This window comes from Maniola jurtina, chromosome 22 (genome assembly GCF_905333055.1).
Source record: "Maniola jurtina chromosome 22, ilManJurt1.1, whole genome shotgun sequence".
Classification (NCBI taxonomy): domain Eukaryota; kingdom Metazoa; phylum Arthropoda; class Insecta; order Lepidoptera; family Nymphalidae; genus Maniola; species Maniola jurtina.
Genome location: NC_060050.1, coordinates 2,941,636 through 2,962,528, shown reverse-complemented (window position 1 = coordinate 2,962,528; position 20,893 = coordinate 2,941,636). Strand labels below are relative to the sequence as shown.

At 38.3% G+C, this 20,893-nt stretch overlaps 1 protein-coding gene across 3 annotated transcripts in view; it reads left to right on the top strand.

Moving 5' to 3' along the window:
• The window catches only part of LOC123876757 (rho GTPase-activating protein 7), a 376,179-nt gene that overhangs the window by 282,474 nt on the left and 72,812 nt on the right, over positions 1 to 20,893 (top strand). Inside the window, exon 1 of one of the 3 annotated variants that reach the window (XM_045923112.1) lies at positions 17,554 to 18,132. The exons of the other annotated variants lie outside the window; for them this stretch is intronic. Within the exon in view, the coding sequence (XP_045779068.1) occupies positions 18,096 to 18,132 (37 nt within the window). The 5' untranslated portion in view covers positions 17,554 to 18,095. Of the gene's footprint in view, positions 1 to 17,553; positions 18,133 to 20,893 lie in introns of those variants that run through there. 3 annotated transcript variants of the gene reach the window in all.

The window sequence follows — 20,893 nt, the reverse complement described above, 5'->3', positions numbered from 1 at the left end:
TCTAAAAACTAATATCTGTGCCTGTGGTGTTTTAGATTTTTCTTAAAATATATGTAGTTTCAAAATTACAGGAGCTCAAAGATTTGTATGTGAATTTTTAAAACCACGTAACTTTGAAACCGAATATTTTAACAGAAATCTGGAAAACCACAGGCATAGATATTAGTTTCTAGAATATGTCAGCAAAATTTCATGGACTTTGGTTGCTTAATATTCAAATGAAATTGGAACCACGTTTGTATGGAGCGAGTGACGTAGAGACCCCTTTTAACGACCTTCTTATGACAATTACATTGCTTTGATGACAAATCGTAATTTAAAAAATCATTAAAAACAGGTTTTCCCTGCCAGAAAACGAATTAAAAAGTAAAAATTTCACACATATCAATATGGCGGCTAGTTACCACTCTACTGGCAAAGCCTTGCGGCCAAGCGATTTTGCGTTCCGGTACGATGCTGCATAGAAACCAAAGGAGTATGAGTTTAATGAAAATTGCGATTCCCCTTTTAGGGTAGTCCGCTTCTATCTTAGACTGCATCATCACTTACCACCAGGTGACATTGCAGTCAAGGGCTAACTTGTATCTGAGTAAAAAAAAAACGCAGTAAAAAGTAAAACTTTTCACACATGAAATAGTGTCATACGGCTACCATATTGATTCATTTATCAAAAAATCGATGCAAGCAATGCACTCGAAATGATGCAAGGATACAAACGATTCCCCGTACCTACCACATTACCAGATTACAACATGGGGTTATTCAACGGGAGGACCAACCAATTCCTGAAAGGCCGCCAACGCATGGTTTCCTCTGGTGCAGCAAATATTCATGGGCGGCGGTAATCACTCAACATCAGGTGGCCCGCCTGCTCGTTTGCTCGCTATTTTATTATTTAAAAAACCTATCTACATCCAAATCTGTTCAGGGCAGTTATGTAGAGTAAAATAACTCACATATTATGTACATAGCAGCAGGTTTTCTCACTTTATTTTCCTTCACCGTTAAAGCAAGTGATTAATTACTTAAAACGCACGTAACTCCAAAAATTTACAGAAGCCGGGATCGAACCCCCGACTTCCCGAAAAAGGGCGGACATCTTATCCACTAAGCTATCACTTCTTTACTATACTTTCGGGGTGAATTATTATTTTCACCTACCCCCTTGAAGGGAGGAGCCGCGTTATTTTTTAATTAAATCTTAATTGGAATCTCACCCTTATAAAAGATAAACTTGAACAGGTTTCAAAGTTTAAAGTTATTTCGTAACTTCAAAAAAGTTTTTAATTTGACATAATTTTATCAAAACAAAAATTATTCATGACATTAACTCCATTACCTCGATTCACATGCAACCCATGCAACATACATGAGCGTGTCAGTTACAACTTGTAACATTAGTTTCTACATGTTGTTTTACATTATGTGTGCTTACCAAAACCATAATATTAGTTCACGTCAAATAACGTAAAGTATTTATTTTATGTGCGTTAGTTCCCCGCAAGGTTTACCTACTGTACATTTTCTTAATCTATATTTATATTTTAAACAGCGATGCTATACGTATGGAGAGAGTGTAATCACTAAAATTCACTGAAACTATATAGATGCAAAAGTAGTAAGTATGTCTGTCGCGGACATCATCTAGTAGACTATATTTACAACTAGAGGATGCCCGCGGCTTCGCCCGCGTGCACTTTGGTTTTTTAAAATCCTGTTGGAACTCTTCAATTTTCCGGGATAAAAAGTAGCCTAGAAGTCATTTAATTAAAATCGGCTCAGTGGTTGAGCCATGACAACGTAGCAGACAGACAGAAAGACATTCGCATTTATAATATTAGTATGGAAGTATGGATATACATCTAGTAAGCACATCTCGTAGAGAGTAATAAAGTATGTAAAGTGTAACTCGTTAGTAAAATGGTTAAAACTAGTTTTTAAAACTAATAGTAGATACTGTTAATTGTTATTTTATACGCCCCCCAAAATTATATTAAAAAACGCAGAATCAAATTTAATACTAAAAATTCAATTGTAACTTTGCCTAAACATTAGGTACATTTTCATAGACATAGCTTATGTCCATCCCATTGATTTTCCGGGATAAAAAGTATCCTATGTAACACACTCTATCCCGCAAAATTAAATATTATGGGTACCTAAACCAACGCGGACAAAGACGTTTAAGTTCGATCAACCTATCGCATATTTCCCTGCCAATTTGTTCTATCCAGTAAAACTGAACGAGTGGTTGATTCACTGTTTTACTGGTAAATGTCTAACCTAAGAAAATATATTTGTATTTTATATTTACGTTACGTACGTTATAGTTACGATTAGCAAATAGGTACAGATTTCCTATCTTATACCTACCTACTTATTATAACAAAAACCTTAACAAAAACATGACATTTTGTTAAAAATAACCTAATAAAGATAAACCTTATCTTAATGTGACCATATTGGTAGTTATTGTCAATTTTTTTTACATTGAAAACTCGCTATCAACCGATGATTGTTGTGTAAACTAATTTATTTAGATTTATTTGGTTCGTAATGCTTACTTTATATAACTTCGTTTGTTTTCGTCTTGTGATTATGATATTTTTTTATTATAATTAATATTTAGGTATAATTTAACTATGCAAAGTTTATCCTGCTAATATTCTTTGACTCTAAGAATAATTGCCAATTCGCTGATACACTAATTTGGCGCACATGTGGTCTGACGGAGTCTTCGGTAATGGTACTCATCACCTTATTGACTGTCTTCAAAGCCGACTAAAACTAAAATCAAAACTTTTAGAATCACGATATCTCAGGAATGATGATTCTTAAAAAAAGTATAAGACTATTTTTGTAGATAATTTTATGATCTACAATTTATGTCTAACCTATTTCATGATAAAACTTATCGTTTAGCTGGAAAATGCAAAACCCTTATTTTTGTGAACTTTGACCTTGAATATAATATATTTTTTGCAAATGTGAGATCGATGGGGACTTTCCACAGTTTATTTATATTGGTATTCCCAACATTCGTACTAATTTTTAGCTCTATGCGAATTATTCCATCATTGAATGCCTATTTGGACCCGATTGTAATATAATATGTATATATCCCACACTGAAAAATGAGCTTAAAAGACAAATCTCAAATTATATAAATCGTGGTCACCCGAACCCATAAATCATTTTAACGCGGATGCTGCGGCGGTAGAAACAATAAAGCTTGAAAGCTATATTCCTGACAGCATCTGCACTGCAGAGTAGACTCAGCCTCGCCAGATGTGTTTCCGAGTACCGCTTAAATAGAAATTGGGTTATTCATTAACATAAGCTACATAATATTATGTAGTAGTACAATTACTGTAGACTGTATGTTGAGCGCTTTTCCATTAGCTAACTCTTTGGCGTGAACCCTCCGTGTGCAATTACGACTCGCACTTGACCGATTTTTCAAATAGCTCTTCCGTTAACTAAGATATAGAGCTAATTATCTACTCGATCAACTACTATACTATAGGTAGAAAAATCCTATGGGATCCTATGGGATGTAATAAATGCGAAAGTGTGTCTGTCTGTCTATCTGTCTGTCTGCTACGCTTTCATGGCTCAACCGCTGAACCGATTTTAATGATTTTGTACAGACTTAGGATACATTCTGGGGAAGGATATAGACTTTTTATCCCGGAAAGACAAGCAGTCCCCGCGGGATTCCTAAAGACTCATCCGCTTGACCGATTTGTATGACATAGGCAACTTTTTATACCGGAAAATCAAACAGTTCCCACGGGATCTTTAAAAACCTAAATCCACGCGGACAAAGTCGCGGGCATCCTCTAGTAAAAAAATAAATAAATACTAGTATTTAGCGCCCTCTACAATGAAACATATAGGAACCTATATACAGGAGCAGTTTCAACGTATAAGTACAATGTACAGTTACAACCTTTGTAGAGTAGCACTAATATTTAGTCTTTCACTTGGTACTATGTTTTAGCAATTTTAAAAAGGAAGAAAAGAAGATAAAAAGAGATACTCAAAGATACTCAGGAAGACTCAGAATTGACACCATACGAGTCACACTTCCAAAATCCAAGAGCACATTTTAACCCGAAGATGTAATGTTCCATCATTTATGAGGATCATTAAAAGGTACACTGTGGCTTGGACCTTAGCAGTTTGTTTTATGATTATTTATAAGGCAATAAAGCGATGTCTTTAATAGTTTCTCATGTTGCTGTAAAAATCAATAAGACCAATACAGTCTATAGGTACCAATTTAAAAAAAACTCTTAATTTTACGTCTACCTACAAATAACTATTTAGTTTTTCTAATTTATTTTGTACAAGAGGATGCTCGCGACTTCGTCAGCGTGGATTTAGGTTTTTAAAGATCCCGTGGGAACTGTTTGATTTACCGCAATAAAAATTTGCCTATATCAATTACAGGGATGTAAGCTACCATTGTACCAAATTTCATACAAATCGGTTAAGCGGATGGGTTTAGGGGAATTCCGTGGGGAATCTTTGATTTTCCGGGATAAAAAATAGCCTATGTCCGTCCCCGGGATATAAGCTAACCCTGTTCCAAATTTCGTCAGAATCAGTTAAACTGTTGGGCCGTGAAAAGGTAGCAGACAGACAGAATTTGAAAACAAAAATAGGTTATGTTGCTAAAATTGGAAAATTCGGATCTAAGCTAACTCTGTAACAAACATCACAACCAGCTGGTTAATTGCGGAATAACTGTATCAATCATTATTACAATCTCAATTGTTGTGATAGACTGAATTTATGGTATTCTTGTTGCAACAATGTATTGTAGCCAATAGTGAGCGAGCGTCAACCAATCAGAGGTGATTGCAATCGTGACATTGTAGCTATCATACTACCGCAATCGAGCTCCAGTTTTAAACGGACAGGCCAACGGACAGACAGACATTTCGAATTTATAATATTAAGTATGGAAGTATAGATTAATGTAAGCTAACCATTTGTACCTTTTATAACCTTATCGACCTGAATTTCACATGGCAGTATAAAACTCTGGTTAGTGCTTATAATTGCAATAAACAAAGAGGTTTAGTCACTATTGCGTCATAGTTTAATGCGGGTTATTGCGTTACGCTCTCGCAATCAGTATCTCAAATTGCGAATGTAATTTTTTGTGAAAACTTTATCTGCCTTTATGCGTGGCAGCGCGTAGGTCTCCCAGAATTATGGGACTCTGAAATGTCCAGTTTATGGTTTTTAATGACACTCAATATAAAACCTAATCTAAAAATGTATGAAAATGTATTAATAGAATTGAATAGTTTAGAATAGATTTAATAATCAAATAAACTTGATAAACTTTCACAAGTGTTCTGGAGTGGAGACCGCGTACAGGCAAGCGCAATGTGGGACGACCTCCAGCCCGCTGGACCGATGACTTGAAGAAGGTGGCGGGGAGCGGGTGGATGAGGAAGGCGGAGGACCGTGTTTGGTGGCGCGCTCTTGGAAAGGCCTATGTCCAGCAGTGGACGCATACAGGCTGGCATAAATAATTTACCACTTATGTATATTTATAATCAATTTCGTCACTGGCTGTAAGTGAAACCGTGGCTTAGCGGTCAGAGCGTCGGACGCGAACCCAGAAGACGCGAGTGCGAATCCTGCCGGTTCCGCAATTTTTGATATGTATTTAAAAATTGTGTAAGTATAAAAAAGTCTTGACTCACTCACTGACTGATTGATACATCAACGCCCAGCTCAAACCCTTAGATCTAGAAAGCTAAAATTTTGCACAGAGATTGCATTGGACACATTGATTATAATGGATCCAAAGAATAGGGCCAGATTTTTTGAAATACCCATGGGAACGAAGCTGCGGGTGCGGCGCTAGTTGTTTCTAATAAACTATTTTATCATAAATTTTATTTTAGTATTTAGTATTATTTTAAATATAATATAGCAGCTTCCATTTCAACAGCAGCTTTTTTTTGATAACTTGCAGCCGTTAAAATTACCAAAATTTTTTGTATAGCAAAAAATATTGCTCGCTACGCTTAGGCTATTCCGACCTTATTCTATCCATTACGTTTTCATTAATAAGGAGTATTATTTTTAACCCCCGATCCAAAAACAGTGGTGTTATATGTTTGACGTGTGTATCTGTGTATCTGTCTGTGGCATCGTAGCTTCTAAACTAATGAACCGATTTTAACTTAGTTTTTTTGTTTGAAGGGGGGCTTGATCGAGAGTGTTCTTAGCTATAATTCAAGAAAATCGGTTCAGCCGTTTGAAAGTTATCAGCTCTATTCTAGTTACTGTAACCTTCACTTATCTGGGGTATTATAAATTTTTAATTTACATTTGTGTAAGTGTAGTAATTGTATTCTACGAAAAATACTCGATTGAAATTATGAAAGCGATTGCGATTGCGACTACGTTCTGCAGCTATTCCCTGATGTATAGGAAAACAGTAAAATTGATCGCTATCGGTTCTCCGTAAGTGACTCACACGCCCTTGGGCCTCTGGTTTTGTTCATCCGCAAGTTTGACTTCTGTTTCATCATGAACCTTTTACACGTCATAATACCTAGTTTTTATCCGATGATAAGTTCGATTGACTCTCATACGAAGGCTTAGGTGATAATAAAGTAAGAATGATGGAATCCTACTAACCGAGATTTCTATACTAAGTTATATATAAAGTTTCATTGATGTACATATTTTGCCACAAAACGTTTATATTTATTCATTAACGGTCTTATTTTACCTGTACTATACTATTTCTAACTGATCGTAATTCGCACTCCTAAATCAAAACTGTTTCAATTAAAAAACCTCGCCTTCTAAGATGATTACGTTTTCAGGCCACACCCTTCTGAGAGGAAAACAGTGATCAGTAGTGAGCCAGCAATGAATTGATCATGGTGATGATGACTAGAATTCGCAGAACCTTGTTCTTGTACGGATCATACAAAGTACAGTCAAAGGCCGTAAATGGTTTAGCACCTTAATGATCATATTCGCCAGTAAGTTCTGTGTGGTGTATCTATAGAAAAAGGTCATATAAGTGCGACAGGTTTTGATGCAATAGTTTCACAGAATTGCTACTCGAATTCTGAGGCTGACCGTACAAACACTGTACGGGCTTTACAATTAGATATAGGTAGCCCATGTTGAATGACAGCTCCGATAAGGCGCGGCTCCAAATATTTTCCTTAATTTTGAAACCCATTCGCAGCGGAAGGACTTCCGTGGCGTATTGAAATAAAATGGAGCTGGTATTTCTATTTCCTGGGTGCATTTAAATTAATTTTTATTTACTTTAAACTATTAGTATAAAACAATCCATTCTTGTATCATGTACAGGGTTACCGTGCATCCCGGAGACGGATATACGGCATTTTATATCCCTAAAAAAAAAGATTTCACGAGAATTGAAACCAAAACCCACGCAGACAAAGTTACAACATGTAGTCTTAAATAGTAATAATCTTTGTTTACCTACTATTAAACAATTATTATATAAATCAAAATTTATACCACCCCCGACAAGTGAAGGTTACAGTAACTAGAAAAGAGCTGATAACTTTCAAACGGCTGAACCGATTTTCTTGGATTATAGCTAAGAACACTCTTAAACAAGCCACTTTTCAACAAAAAAAACTAAATTAAAATCGGTTCAGTCGTTCAGCAGCTATAGGATGCCAAAGACAGATACACAGATGCACAGACACAGATACACACGTCAAACTTATAACACCCCTCTTTTTGGGTCGGGGGTTAAAAATAGAGAGGTTTTAAGTAAAAATTGACGTTTTTCATAAAATTTGAATATAGCTAGTAAGGGGTCTGCCAACATTGACTTTCTGATGCCACTGCAATACCTTGGACCACAATATTGGATATTTATCCAAGCTAAGACATTATGTTGGATCTATAGGGTAAGAGGGTGAACAGCTTACGTAAAGGACGACATTTTTATAATATTATAAATACTTATACTAATTAAATGGACCAAATACGGCACAGTATCATTCTACGACAAGCGAATGTCCTATTACCATAAATATATTTATTTCTTAAAATCGTTAAGGACGTCTTTGCAAAATGAATAGGTATCAAAATTGCACTACTACATAAGTACACTGCCCACACGCACACAGCTGCGTCAAAATGAGTGAATCGACTTGATTTTGATACTTTGATATTTTTATTTTATTTTATATTTGGTCATCTATTTTTTTTTAACAGTTTTTTTTTAAATATGTATCTTGACAATAATACAGTAAGTAGAACAGTGCCTACAGACTAAGGGTCTGATGATGAAATATTTCACCATGACTTCTTGGCAATGAACAACATTTCCATGCTTATGAAATTATGAGCTCCTACTATGACTAAAATAATCTGAGAAGGATAGCATTACATTACCTCCCGACTTGATGAAATTGCATACTTTGGAACCTACTACTGGAACTCAGAGACGAATAGAGCTAGGTGTTTCGAGTTTGGGCTCATTTTCTTAGTCATGATGAGATCTTACCTCCGGATTTGTGGAGTGACCTGATGGTATACCTCGGAAGTCACTATTGGAACTCGGAGACGAATAGAGCTAGGTGTTTCGAGTTTGGGCTCATTTTCTTAGTCATGATGAGATCTTACCTCCGGATTTGTGGAGTGACCTGATGGTATACCTCGGAAGTCACTATTGGAACTCGGAGACGAATAGAGCTAGGTGTTTCGAGTTTGGGCTCATTTTCTTAGTCATGATGAGATCTTACCTCCGGATTTGTGGAGTGACCTGATGGTATACCTCGGAAGTCACTATTGGAACTCGGAGACGAATAGAGCTAGGTGTTTCGAGTTTGGGCTCATTTTCTTAGTCATGATGAGATCTTACCTCCGGATTTGTGGAGTGACCTGATGGTATACCTCGAAAGTCACTATTGGAACTCGGAGACGAATAGAGCTAGGTGTTTCGAGTTTGGGCTCATTTTCTTAGTCATGATGAGATCTTACCTCCGGATTTGTGGAGTGACCTGATGGTATACCTCGGAAGTCACTATTGGAACTCGGAGACGAATAGAGCTAGGTGTTTCGAGTTTGGGCTCATTTTCTTAGTCATGATGAGATCTTACCTCCGGATTTGTGGAGTGACCTGATGGTATACTTTGGAAGTCACTATTGGAACTCGGAGACGAATAGAGCTAGGTGTTTCAAGTTTGGACTCATTTTCTTAGTCATGATGAGATCTTACCTCCGGATTTGTGGAGTGACCTGATGGTATCCTTGGAAGTCACTATTGGAACTCGGAGACGAATAGAGCTAGATGTTTCGAGTTTGGGCTCATTTTCTTAGTCATGATGAGATCTTACCTCCGGATTTGTGGAGTGACCTGATGGTATACTTTGGAAGTCACTATTGGAACTCGAAGACGAATAGAGCTAGGTGTTTCGAGTTTGGACTCATTTTCTTAGTCATGATGAGATCTTACCTCCGGATTTGTGGAGTGACCTGATGGTATCATCGAAAGTCACTATTGGAACTCGGAGACGAATAGATCTAGGTGTTTCGAGTTTGGGCTCATTTTCTTAGTCATGAAGAGATCTTACCTCCGGATTTGTGGAGTGACCTGATGGTATACCTCGGAAGTCACTATTGGAACTCGGAGACGAATAGAGCTAGGTGTTTCGAGTTTGGGCTCATTTTCTTAGTCATGATGAGATCTTACCTCCGGATTTGTGGAGTGACCTGATGGTATACCTCGGAAGTCACTATTGGAACTCGGAGACGAATAGAGCTAGGTGTTTCGAGTTTGGGCTCATTTTCTTAGTCATGATGAGATCTTACCTCCGGATTTGTGGAGTGACCTGATGGTATACTTTGGAAGTCACTATTGGAACTCGGAGACGAATAGAGCTAGGTGTTTCAAGTTTGGACTCATTTTCTTAGTCATGATGAGATCTTACCTCCGGATTTGTGGAGTGACCTGATGGTATCCTCGGAAGTCACTATTGGAACTCGGAGACGAATAGAGCTAGGTGTTTCGAGTTTGGACTCATTTTCTTAGTCATGATGAGATCTTACCTCCGGATTTGTGGAGTGACCTGATGGTATCATCGGAAGTCACTATTGGAACTCGGAGACGAATAGAGCTAGGTGTTTCGAGTTTGGGCTCATTTTCTTAGTCATGAAGAGATCTTACCTCCGGATTTGTGGAGTGACCTGATGGTATACCTCGGAAGTCACTATTGGAACTCGGAGACGAATAGAGCTAGGTGTTTCGAGTTTGGGCTCATTTTCTTAGTCATGATGAGATCTTACCTCCGGATTTGTGGAGTGACCTGATGGTATACCTCGGAAGTCACTATTGGAACTCGGAGACGAATAGAGCTAGGTGTTTCGAGTTTGGGCTCATTTTCTTAGTCATGATGAGATCTTACCTCCGGATTTGTGGAGTGACCTGATGGTATACCTCGAAAGTCACTATTGGAACTCGGAGACGAATAGAGCTAGGTGTTTCGAGTTTGGGCTCGTTTTGTTAGTTATGACGAGATTATACCTTGAAACTTGTTGGAGTGCTCTGAAGGTATACTTCAAAAGCCACTATTGGACTTTCGAGTCGAGTAGAGTTAGATGTTATGAGTTTGAGCTCGTTTTGTAAGTTCCAATAGTGACTTCCGAGGTATACCATCAGGTCACTCCACAAATCCGGAGGTAAGATCTCATCATGACTAAGAAAATGAGCCCGAACTCGAAACACCTAGCTTTATTCGTCTCCGAGTTCCAATAGTGACATCCGAGGTATACCATCAGGTCACTTCACGAATCCGGAGGTAACATCTCATCATGACTAAGAAAATGAGCCCAAACTCGAAACACCTAGCTCTATTCGTCTCCGAGTTCCAATAGTGACTTCCGAGGTATACCATCAGGTCACTCCACAAATCCGGAGGTAAGATCTCATCATGACTAAGAAAATGAGCCCAAACTCGAAACACCTAGCTCTATTCGTCTCCGAGTTCCAATAGTGACTTCCGAGGTATACCATCAGGTCACTCCACAAATCCGGAGGTAAGATCTCATCATGACTAAGAAAATGAGCTCAAACTCGAAAAACCTAGCTCTATTCGTCTCCGAGTTCCAATAGTGGCTTCCGAGGTATACTATCAGGTCACTCCACAAATCCGGAGGTAAGATCTCATCATGACTAAGAAAATGAGCCCAAACTCGAAACACCTAGCTCTATTCGTCTCCGAGTTCCAATAGTGACTTCCGAGGTATACCATCAGGTCACTCCACAAATCCGGAGGTAAGATCTCATCATGACTAAGAAAATGAGCCCAAACTCGAAACACCTAGCTCTATTCGTCTCCGAGTTCCAATAGTGACTTCCGAGGTATACCATCAGGTCACTCCACAAATCCGGAGGTAAGATCTCATCATGTCTAAGAAAATGAGCCCAAACTCGAAACACCTAGCTCTATTCGTCTCCGAGTTCCAATAGTGACTTCCGAGGTATACCATCAGGTCACTCCACAAATCCGGAGGTAAGATCTCATCATGTCTAAGAAAATGAGCCCAAACTCGAAACACCTAGCTCTATTCGTCTCCGAGTTCCAATAGTGACTTCCGAGGTATACCATCAGGTCACTCCACAAATCCGGAGGTAAGATCTCATCATGACTAAGAAAATGAGCCCAAACTCGAAACATCTAGCTCTATTCGTCTCCGAGTTCCAATAGTGACTTCCGAGGTATACCATCAGGTCACTCCACAAATCCGGAGGTAAGATCTCATCATCACTAAGAAAATGAGCCCAAACTCGAAACACCTAGCTCTATTCGTCTCCGAGTTCCAATAGTGACTTCCGAGGTATACCATCAGGTCACTCCACAAATCCGGAGGTAAGATCTCATCATGACTAAGAAAATGAGCCCAAACTCGAAACACCTAGCTCTATTCGTCTCCGAGTTCCAATAGTGACTTCCGAGGTATACCATCAGGTCACTCCACAAATCCGGAGGTAAGATCTCATCATTACTAAGAAAATGAGCCCAAACTCGAAACACCTAGCTCTATTCGTCTCCGAGTTCCAATAGTGACTTCCGAGGTATACCATCAGGTCACTCCACAAATCCGGAGGTAAGATCTCATCATTACTAAGAAAATGAGCCCAAACTCGAAACACCTAGCTCTATTCGTCTCCGAGTTCCAATAGTGACTTCCGAGGTATACCATCAGGTCACTCCACAAATCCGGAGGTAAGATCTCATCATGACTAAGAAAATGAGCCCAAACTCGAAACACCTAGCTCTATTCGTCTCCGAGTTCCAATAGTGACTTCCGAGGTATACCATCAGGTCACTCCACAAATCCGGAGGTAAGATCTCATCATGTCTAAGAAAATGAGCCCAAACTCGAAACACCTAGCTCTATTCGTCTCCGAGTTCCAATAGTGACTTCCGAGGTATACCATCAGGTCACTCCACAAATCCGGAGGTAAGATCTCATCATGACTAAGAAAATGAGCCCAAACTCGAAACATCTAGCTCTATTCGTCTCCGAGTTCCAATAGTGACTTCCGAGGTATACCATCAGGTCACTCCACAAATCCGGAGGTAAGATCTCATCATCACTAAGAAAATGAGCCCAAACTCGAAACACCTAGCTCTATTCGTCTCCGAGTTCCAATAGTGACTTCCGAGGTATACCATCAGGTCACTCCACAAATCCGGAGGTAAGATCTCATCATGACTAAGAAAATGAGCCCAAACTCGAAACACCTAGCTCTATTCGTCTCCGAGTTCCAATAGTGACTTCCGAGGTATACCATCAGGTCACTCCACAAATCCGGAGGTAAGATCTCATCATTACTAAGAAAATGAGCCCAAACTCGAAACACCTAGCTCTATTCGTCTCCGAGTTCCAATAGTGACTTCCGAGGTATACCATCAGGTCACTCCACAAATCCGGAGGTAAGATCTCATCATTACTAAGAAAATGAGCCCAAACTCGAAACACCTAGCTCTATTCGTCTCCGAGTTCCAATAGTGACTTCCGAGGTATACCATCAGGTCACTCCACAAATCCGGAGGTAAGATCTCATCATGACTAAGAAAATGAGCCCAAACTCGAAACACCTAGCTCTATTCGTCTCCGAGTTCCAATAGTGACTTCCGAGGTATACCATCAGGTCACTCCACAAATCCGGAGGTAAGATCTCATCATGTCTAAGAAAATGAGCCCAAACTCGAAACACCTAGCTCTATTCGTCTCCGAGTTCCAATAGTGACTTCCGAGGTATACCATCAGGTCACTCCACAAATCCGGAGGTAAGATCTCATCATGTCTAAGAAAATGAGCCCAAACTCGAAACACCTAGCTCTATTCGTCTCCGAGTTCCAATAGTGACTTCCGAGGTATACCATCAGGTCACTCCACAAATCCGGAGGTAAGATCTCATCATGTCTAAGAAAATGAGCCCAAACTCGAAACACCTAGCTCTATTCGTCTCCGAGTTCCAATAGTGACTTCCGAGGTATACCATCAGGTCACTCCACAAATCCGGAGGTAAGATCTCATTATGACTAAGAAAATGAGCCCAAACTCGAAACACCTAGCTCTATTCGTCTCCGAGTTCCAATAGTGACTTTCAAGGTATACCATCAGGTCACTCCACAAATCCGGAGGTAAGATCTCATCATGACTAAGAAAATGAGCCCAAACTCGAAACACCTAGCTCTATTCGTCTCCGAGTTCCAATAGTGACTTCCGAGGTATACCATCAGGTCACTCCACAAATCCGGAGGTAAGATCTCATCATGACTAAGAAAATGAGCCCAAACTCGAAACACCTAGCTCTATTCGTCTCCGAGTTCCAATAGTGACTTTCGAGGTATACCATCAGGTCACTCCACAAATCCGGAGGTAAGATCTCGTCATGACTAAGAAAACGAGCCCAAACTGGACACATCTAGTTCTTCTAGTCTTCAAGTTCCTGTCGCAGCCTTCGAAGATCACTATCAGATCACTATCATGCTCAAGAAAAAAATCCAGCTAACGATAAAATGTGATAATAGGTACATAATATTATCATTATTATCTTACCTTGCCAAAATATCAGCACAATCACGGAATAAGTACCTATAAATATCAGTTAGGGTTTTGTCGAACTATTTTGTGTTCGTACAGCGATCTTTTCCACATCAAAAAATTATAGCAACCGACGCAGAGACCACCCACGAAGGCGGCTGGCCGCTGACTGATATAATTTTGAAATCATACCATTGCCTGCCCAATATCAAAATAACCCTTAGTGCACTGTATTAAGGTTTGCGGTTGAAGCAAAATACGTGAAAAATTTATACACGATGTTTTTATTTATTTTTATAATACTATTAATATAATTATCTCACATTTTGAGGTACACATTATGTGCTAACGGAAAATATTTATTAGAAGAATAAAATCCGTACGTAAACTGAGAAAAATGTACCTAAACTTGACCCTAAATCGTTAATTCTGCGTGGAAGAGGTGAAGGAAAATCGTTCTTATAGTATCAAAATTAATGATTTTATCAAAAAATTACTCGATCTCTGGAGATAAAGGACCAATCTATTTTTAGCAATCTGTAGTTCCAATTTACTTAGTATATTTTAGCCACAAAGCGTACCGAAAATCTATACAAGTGTGCAAATACGTCCTTAATCTTAACGCATATACAGTGTTTATTTTGCAAAACTGTACCTACACGGCCACAGGAAAAACCTACGTGCTCGATACTTATTGCGTTTAACATACAGCCTGAATTGCAATAAATATGTATGTATATCTTAAATAGGGTTCCCACTTTGTGATGGATATACAGTTACAAACGCTTTCATATATATAAAAAAAAAAGAATATTAGCCATGCTAATCATGATTAATACTCCCCTTTCCCCTCCAATTAAGCGTAAAGCTTGTGCCAGGAGTGGGTACGACAATAGTGCAACGGTTGGGGTTTGAACCGCCGACCTTTCGGAATTCAGTCCGTTCCTCAACCGTTGAGCTATCGAGGCTCTGAATATTAAAGTGTGTCTTTTCTGTTACCATTTCACGACCCATATTTTGAACCGATTAAAATAAAATCTTGTACAGAGATACTTGTACCGGGGACGGACATAGGCTACTTTATATCCTGGAAAATGAAATAATTTCCACGGGATTTGAAAACCCTAAACCCACGTGAATGTGAAAACCTTTACGCACAGGGATAAAGTCGCAGGCATTATCAAAGGAAAAAAAATATATTTAGTAGGATTAGCCTAAGCCACTCTGGTACAGTCCTCTATCAGCCTGCAAGAGACGCGTCAAAATAAATCCGTCATTTTCAAAATTATTATTTGTTATATATCTAGTAAGCTGAGTTTTCAACGATATTCTCAATAGCTTTGGTTGGTACAAAAAGAGGCAACCCTAATTTGAGACTAAATGTACGAGATCATGGCATTAAATATCCAAATAAGGCTGGGATTTGTAGACAAGAGTGATTATACCAATTACTACTATATATTGCCAACGCAACTGATTCAATTCGAAATTCATATATGTATATGCAACAGCACGGTCTTTGCCTTTTAAGTTTTTTTTAATATTTGTGTGACGTCTATAAAAATTATTGCTTGGCTTAGGTATGATAGCGCGTGGTAACCGATTAACATTTTTTATTGGACTGACTGACTTGACTAAGATCTGACCTGGTGCTGAGTGATGATGCAGTCTAAGATGGAAGCGAGTTAACTTAGCAAGCTTACTTAGATGGGGCATGGCAGTTTACTTAAAACTCGCTTGGCTACGACTATTTATGATTCCATATTTAATTCCCATACTTAATGTGAGTACATACTCGTATTTGTGACAATAATAGACTTAATTCTAGATTAGTGTGTGTGTGTGTACCTTGGATTGTATCGTCGCTTACCAAACTTATCATCAACTAGCCGATGCCCGCGACTTCGCCCGCGTGGATTTCGGTTTTTTAAAATCCCGTAGGAACTCTTTGATTTTCCGGGATAAAAAGTAGCCTATGTGCTAATCCAGGATATTATCTATCTCCATTCCAAATTTCAGCCAAATCTGTCCAGTGGTTTTTGCGTGAAGGAGTAACAAACATACACACACACACACACACACACACACACATACAAACTTTCTCCTTTATAATATTAGTGTGATTAGTGTGCGTGTGTACCTTGGATTGTACCGTCGCTTACCAAACTTATCATCAAAGTTGACATATCTAATATCAAATAATAAGTTATTTTGTAAGTGGGTACAAACTAATTTGTTATCATCTCATAAAATTTTAGAATAGAAAACTGAAAGCGACGAACTGACAGATAACATAGTTTTATCTTGTTTGATATCACGTAACAGATAATTCGCTTTACATAACAACAGCTAACGACGTTTCCACTATGTAATTATTTACAGCTTAGGCAAAACTGCCTCATCAAACATGTCTCGAGGTTTTCCTAACTAAAATAGCTTCTATAGATGTTCCAACAAGTTGGTTGCCGACACGATCAGTCCTGATTTTTTCACTTGAATTCAGATTTTTTTAAATACCGTGGAAATTCTTTGATGCACAGGGATAAAAGTAGCCTTTGTTCACCTCCGGTATGAAACAAACAACAAACAAACAATCAAACAATCTCTGTATTTACTTACCAAATTTTGTCATTTAAACAACACACAACAGACAAATTAACGAGAGAGGGACACAACATTTTCGCATTTATATTATTAGGTTTGAAATTGTTTCAGCACTCAATCACACATCAAAATAAATGTATACGAGGCGATAGCAGTATAAAAGAATTTCAAATCTAGTTTCATGCAGAATCGGTTCGATAAACCCTAATTTTGCGAGTTTTTCTTTTAGTTTTTTGCTTCTTTTTATAAAAATCTTTGATTCGGAAATTTATTTGTCTTCGTTAAGGTCCCAGTAACCTTACGCTCTAGTAACTGTAATGTAAGCAAGTTGTTCACTTTGCGATTATGAATTATGGAGTCTTTATCACCTGAGGACGCTCAGCTGTGCAGCTGTCGAAGTGAAAACGTTTGTTGAGTATGTTCTAAAAGATTAGTGTGATGTTATGTGTTGGTGGTGTCTATTGCTTGTTTTTCCTGCTTATTCATTAGTGGGAGGGGGAGGGGGGGGGGCATGCATATCGCATGCCCCCCCATGACTAATGCTCCCCTTTCCCCTCCAATTAAGCGTAAAGCTTGTGCCAGGAATGGGTACGACAATAGTGCAACGGGTGGGGTTTGAACCGTCGACCTTTCGGAATTCAGTCCGCTCTTCAACCGTTGAGCTATCGAGGCTCTAACATTTGAAGATTGGCATCTCTAGATTCCTTAAAACTGCCCCATCAAACATGTCGCGAGTTTTTCCTAACTCAAAGGCCCACGGCTATCGCTGACGAAGTGACGTGGTCAGCGATTAAAGGACGTAAGTACCGACTAGTTATGATAAACACTGATAATCTCATTCTAGAGCAACGCCTCAAGTGCACGCGCGTTTGTTTCTTGCAATCGTGGAATTCCATTAAAAAAAACCTTTCAACCTTTTTTTTTTACCGCGATCACGAGAGCTTTGATTTTTAATCTATAGTTTAAAAATATCGCGCACCTAATTTTTTTCACGCATCTATGTCATTTTCAAAAATCGAATGTCGTTCGAGTTTTTATTAGTGATGTGTATTTATTTTGGAGTGAACTAGTTCAAGGGAGTGTACTTTACCGTTATAACGTAACGTTATTCAAACACAACGTTAATTTGTATGCACAAAATTGGAAAACGTACAGGTGTTCGGTATGGTTATCGATTTATACTCGTAAGCTTTGATCACCTAGTGCCGGTACTAAAACCGGTTATTGTGTAACTTTTTGGAGAAAATAGCTTCGTTAAAAACGTGTTAATTCGCCGGAAAACTTGTTAGTGATCGAGATTTTTTTTTCTGTGATGAAAGTGGTATGAATCAGTGTTTATGAGGATGCGCGGGCGCGTGCCGATTCGTTGTTTAGTGTTTTGTGTAAAGTGATAAGCAATGAGTGTTCCAAATTTGAGCGTGGACCAAATTACAGGTGATTTATTTTAGTTTCTTTTATGTTAATGTCTTTGATTGTTTTACTTTGTGCTACTTTAATTTACCTTTTCTGGAAACTACTTTAGTTGATCACTTGTTTCGTAATTAACTAGAATCTAGATGATGTCCGCGCGAGTATTTAGCTACGTAGATTTAGGATCAAATATCCTGTTGGGCGTCTTTAATTTTCCGGGATAAAAAGTAGCCTATATCACTTTCCCGGTTGCTCCGTTGCGAAGTGTTTGAAGAACAAACCAACATATAAACACGCTTTCGCATTTCTAATATGCAGTGGCAAGCGCTGTGGACTTCTGTTTTATAAATGATAGGGTTGACTTAGGTTGTCCTGTAGAAGTACCTACTTAGTTATTGGTTGACAAGGTGTATGTCAACCGGTAATCGAACCTTGTGTACAATATCACAATTCACGCACAGTTAGGAAACTTCTAACAAAACATCGAGGCCTCGACGTCACAGGAGGCGTCAAATAAAAAATAAAAATAAAATCTTAAAAAAAAAATCTTAGTACATTTGATGCAGGTAGCCCTTAAGTAGCCCTTTTTTTTCTTTGATTTCATGTCACCATAGCTATCATATCATATCATGCTAATATCTGACATTTTGACAGGATCAAACCGAGAGCTCCCTCACTCTAAAATATCGAATAAACCATGTATAATACAAACAGTATTGTGTCAAAATAACTGGTAACTGATTACTTGTATTTAATGATGCTTACTTCATTATATAATGAGGTTGTCACATGACGATAACTAATCGTAATAATGAGTTCAAAAGTTAATTAGAATAAAGAATATTATATTTTGGGAGTTTACAATGAATGATAGTGTATCAATGAATGCTACGTACTGCGATTACCCAGACACCTACCTACCTACTGGGCTTTTAGACTGGCTTACTTTACCATGGAAAAAATACTAAAAGTAAGTAAATATTATTAAAATGAACACGTAAATAAGGAAAATAAAATCCCGGGGTTTTTCCACCCATTTATCAAACTTTTTAAAAGTACCGTGGCAACTTTGTTTTTTCGAGATAAAAGTAGCCTGTGTCACTCTCCAGGATTTTAACTATAAATGTATTATATATCTACGGAAAGAATCACTTAGGAACTAGATAGACCCTTTGATCTGTTACTAAGTGATTGACAGACAAATGCGTGAAAAATGGCATTCCATCCCGCAAGAATCATTTATTTTCTTGGGATAAAAAGTAGCATGTGCCAAGTCGTAAAAAACCGGTAAAAAACTCGCACACGAAGGAGTCCGTACCCTCGTACAAGATTATACTTTAACATTTTGAAAATTTTATTATTTGTTGTTATAGCGACAATAGAAATACACATTCTGTGAAAATTTCAACACTCTATTTAGTACAGTTCACGAGATACAGCCAGCTAACAGACAGACAGACGGATGGACGGACGGACGGACAGCGGACGCTTAGTAATAGGGTCCCATTGGCACTCTTCGGGTACGGATCCCTAAAAACCACGCCGATACCGTTTCGGCGTAATTGAAAGAAAGACCGATAAAAAAACTTTACTTTTGCATGTTATAAATTGAAGTAGGGATTTAGATGTCATAAAATCATTAATCATCAAAGTTATGGCCCATTGCCTCTCACGTATCCACATTTCGTCAGACAGACGATAATATATTTCACTAAAATCTATCAAGTAGACGTGAATAAATAAATGTTTCAACATGTACAAATTACATACGAACTAAAAGCCTTACTTTTATTTTTATCAGTGCATTTGATGGTGGTCCACGATTCATCTCTACGCAGCATCCCAGTGGCAGATAGGGTTACCATACAAATTACCATGTTGTTATTTTAATAATCTAGAATGCCTCGTTGCTCTAGTATCATCATCTTCATCTCAAATAGCCGGCCCACTACTGAGTACAGATCTCCTCTCAGGTTGAAATTTATAGAGCGCACTTTGACTTTGCTTAGACGTTATAACGCGGCAGATTTATGCCAGCCGTATAACGAACGCGAAACGCATAATCATGAAATTATCCGTGGTATCGGCATTCAAGACCTTAGGAATTTGCCTTTATTGACGTACTAGCCGATGCCCGTGACTTCGCCCGCGTGGATTTAGGTTTTTCAAAATCCCGTGGGAACTCTTTGATTTTCCGGGATAAAAAGTAGCCTATGTGGGAATCCAGGATAATATCTACCTCCATTCCAAATTTCAGCCAAATCCGTCCCGTAGTTTTTGCGTGAAGGAGTAACAAACATACACACACATACACACACATACACACACACACACACACACACACACACACATACACACACACACACACACACACACACACACACACACACACACACACAAACTTTCGCTTTTATAATATTAGTGTGAAGTGTGATTTCAAAATAAAATATGTAGGTATGTCCTATTAATATTTGTATACCTACATGTAAACCTGTTTACAACAACATATACGTTTTATGTACACAAATCTATTACAGCGATAAGATAAAAAGTATTTTCGCTATAAAATTTCATTCAAAAGATTAAAAACGTAGACTTCGCTGAAATAAGTACTCATAGGTAATGCTAGTTTACATTTATGCACTATATTGCCTATCCCTAAAATGAGTTTGCACATAATATTTTGAAAACTTTGATGGTTGGGTTAGATGGCTACCATTTTCTACTTGATAACACTATGTAAGTAATATCAATTCCATATGTAGGTATAGTTTCCATATCTGTA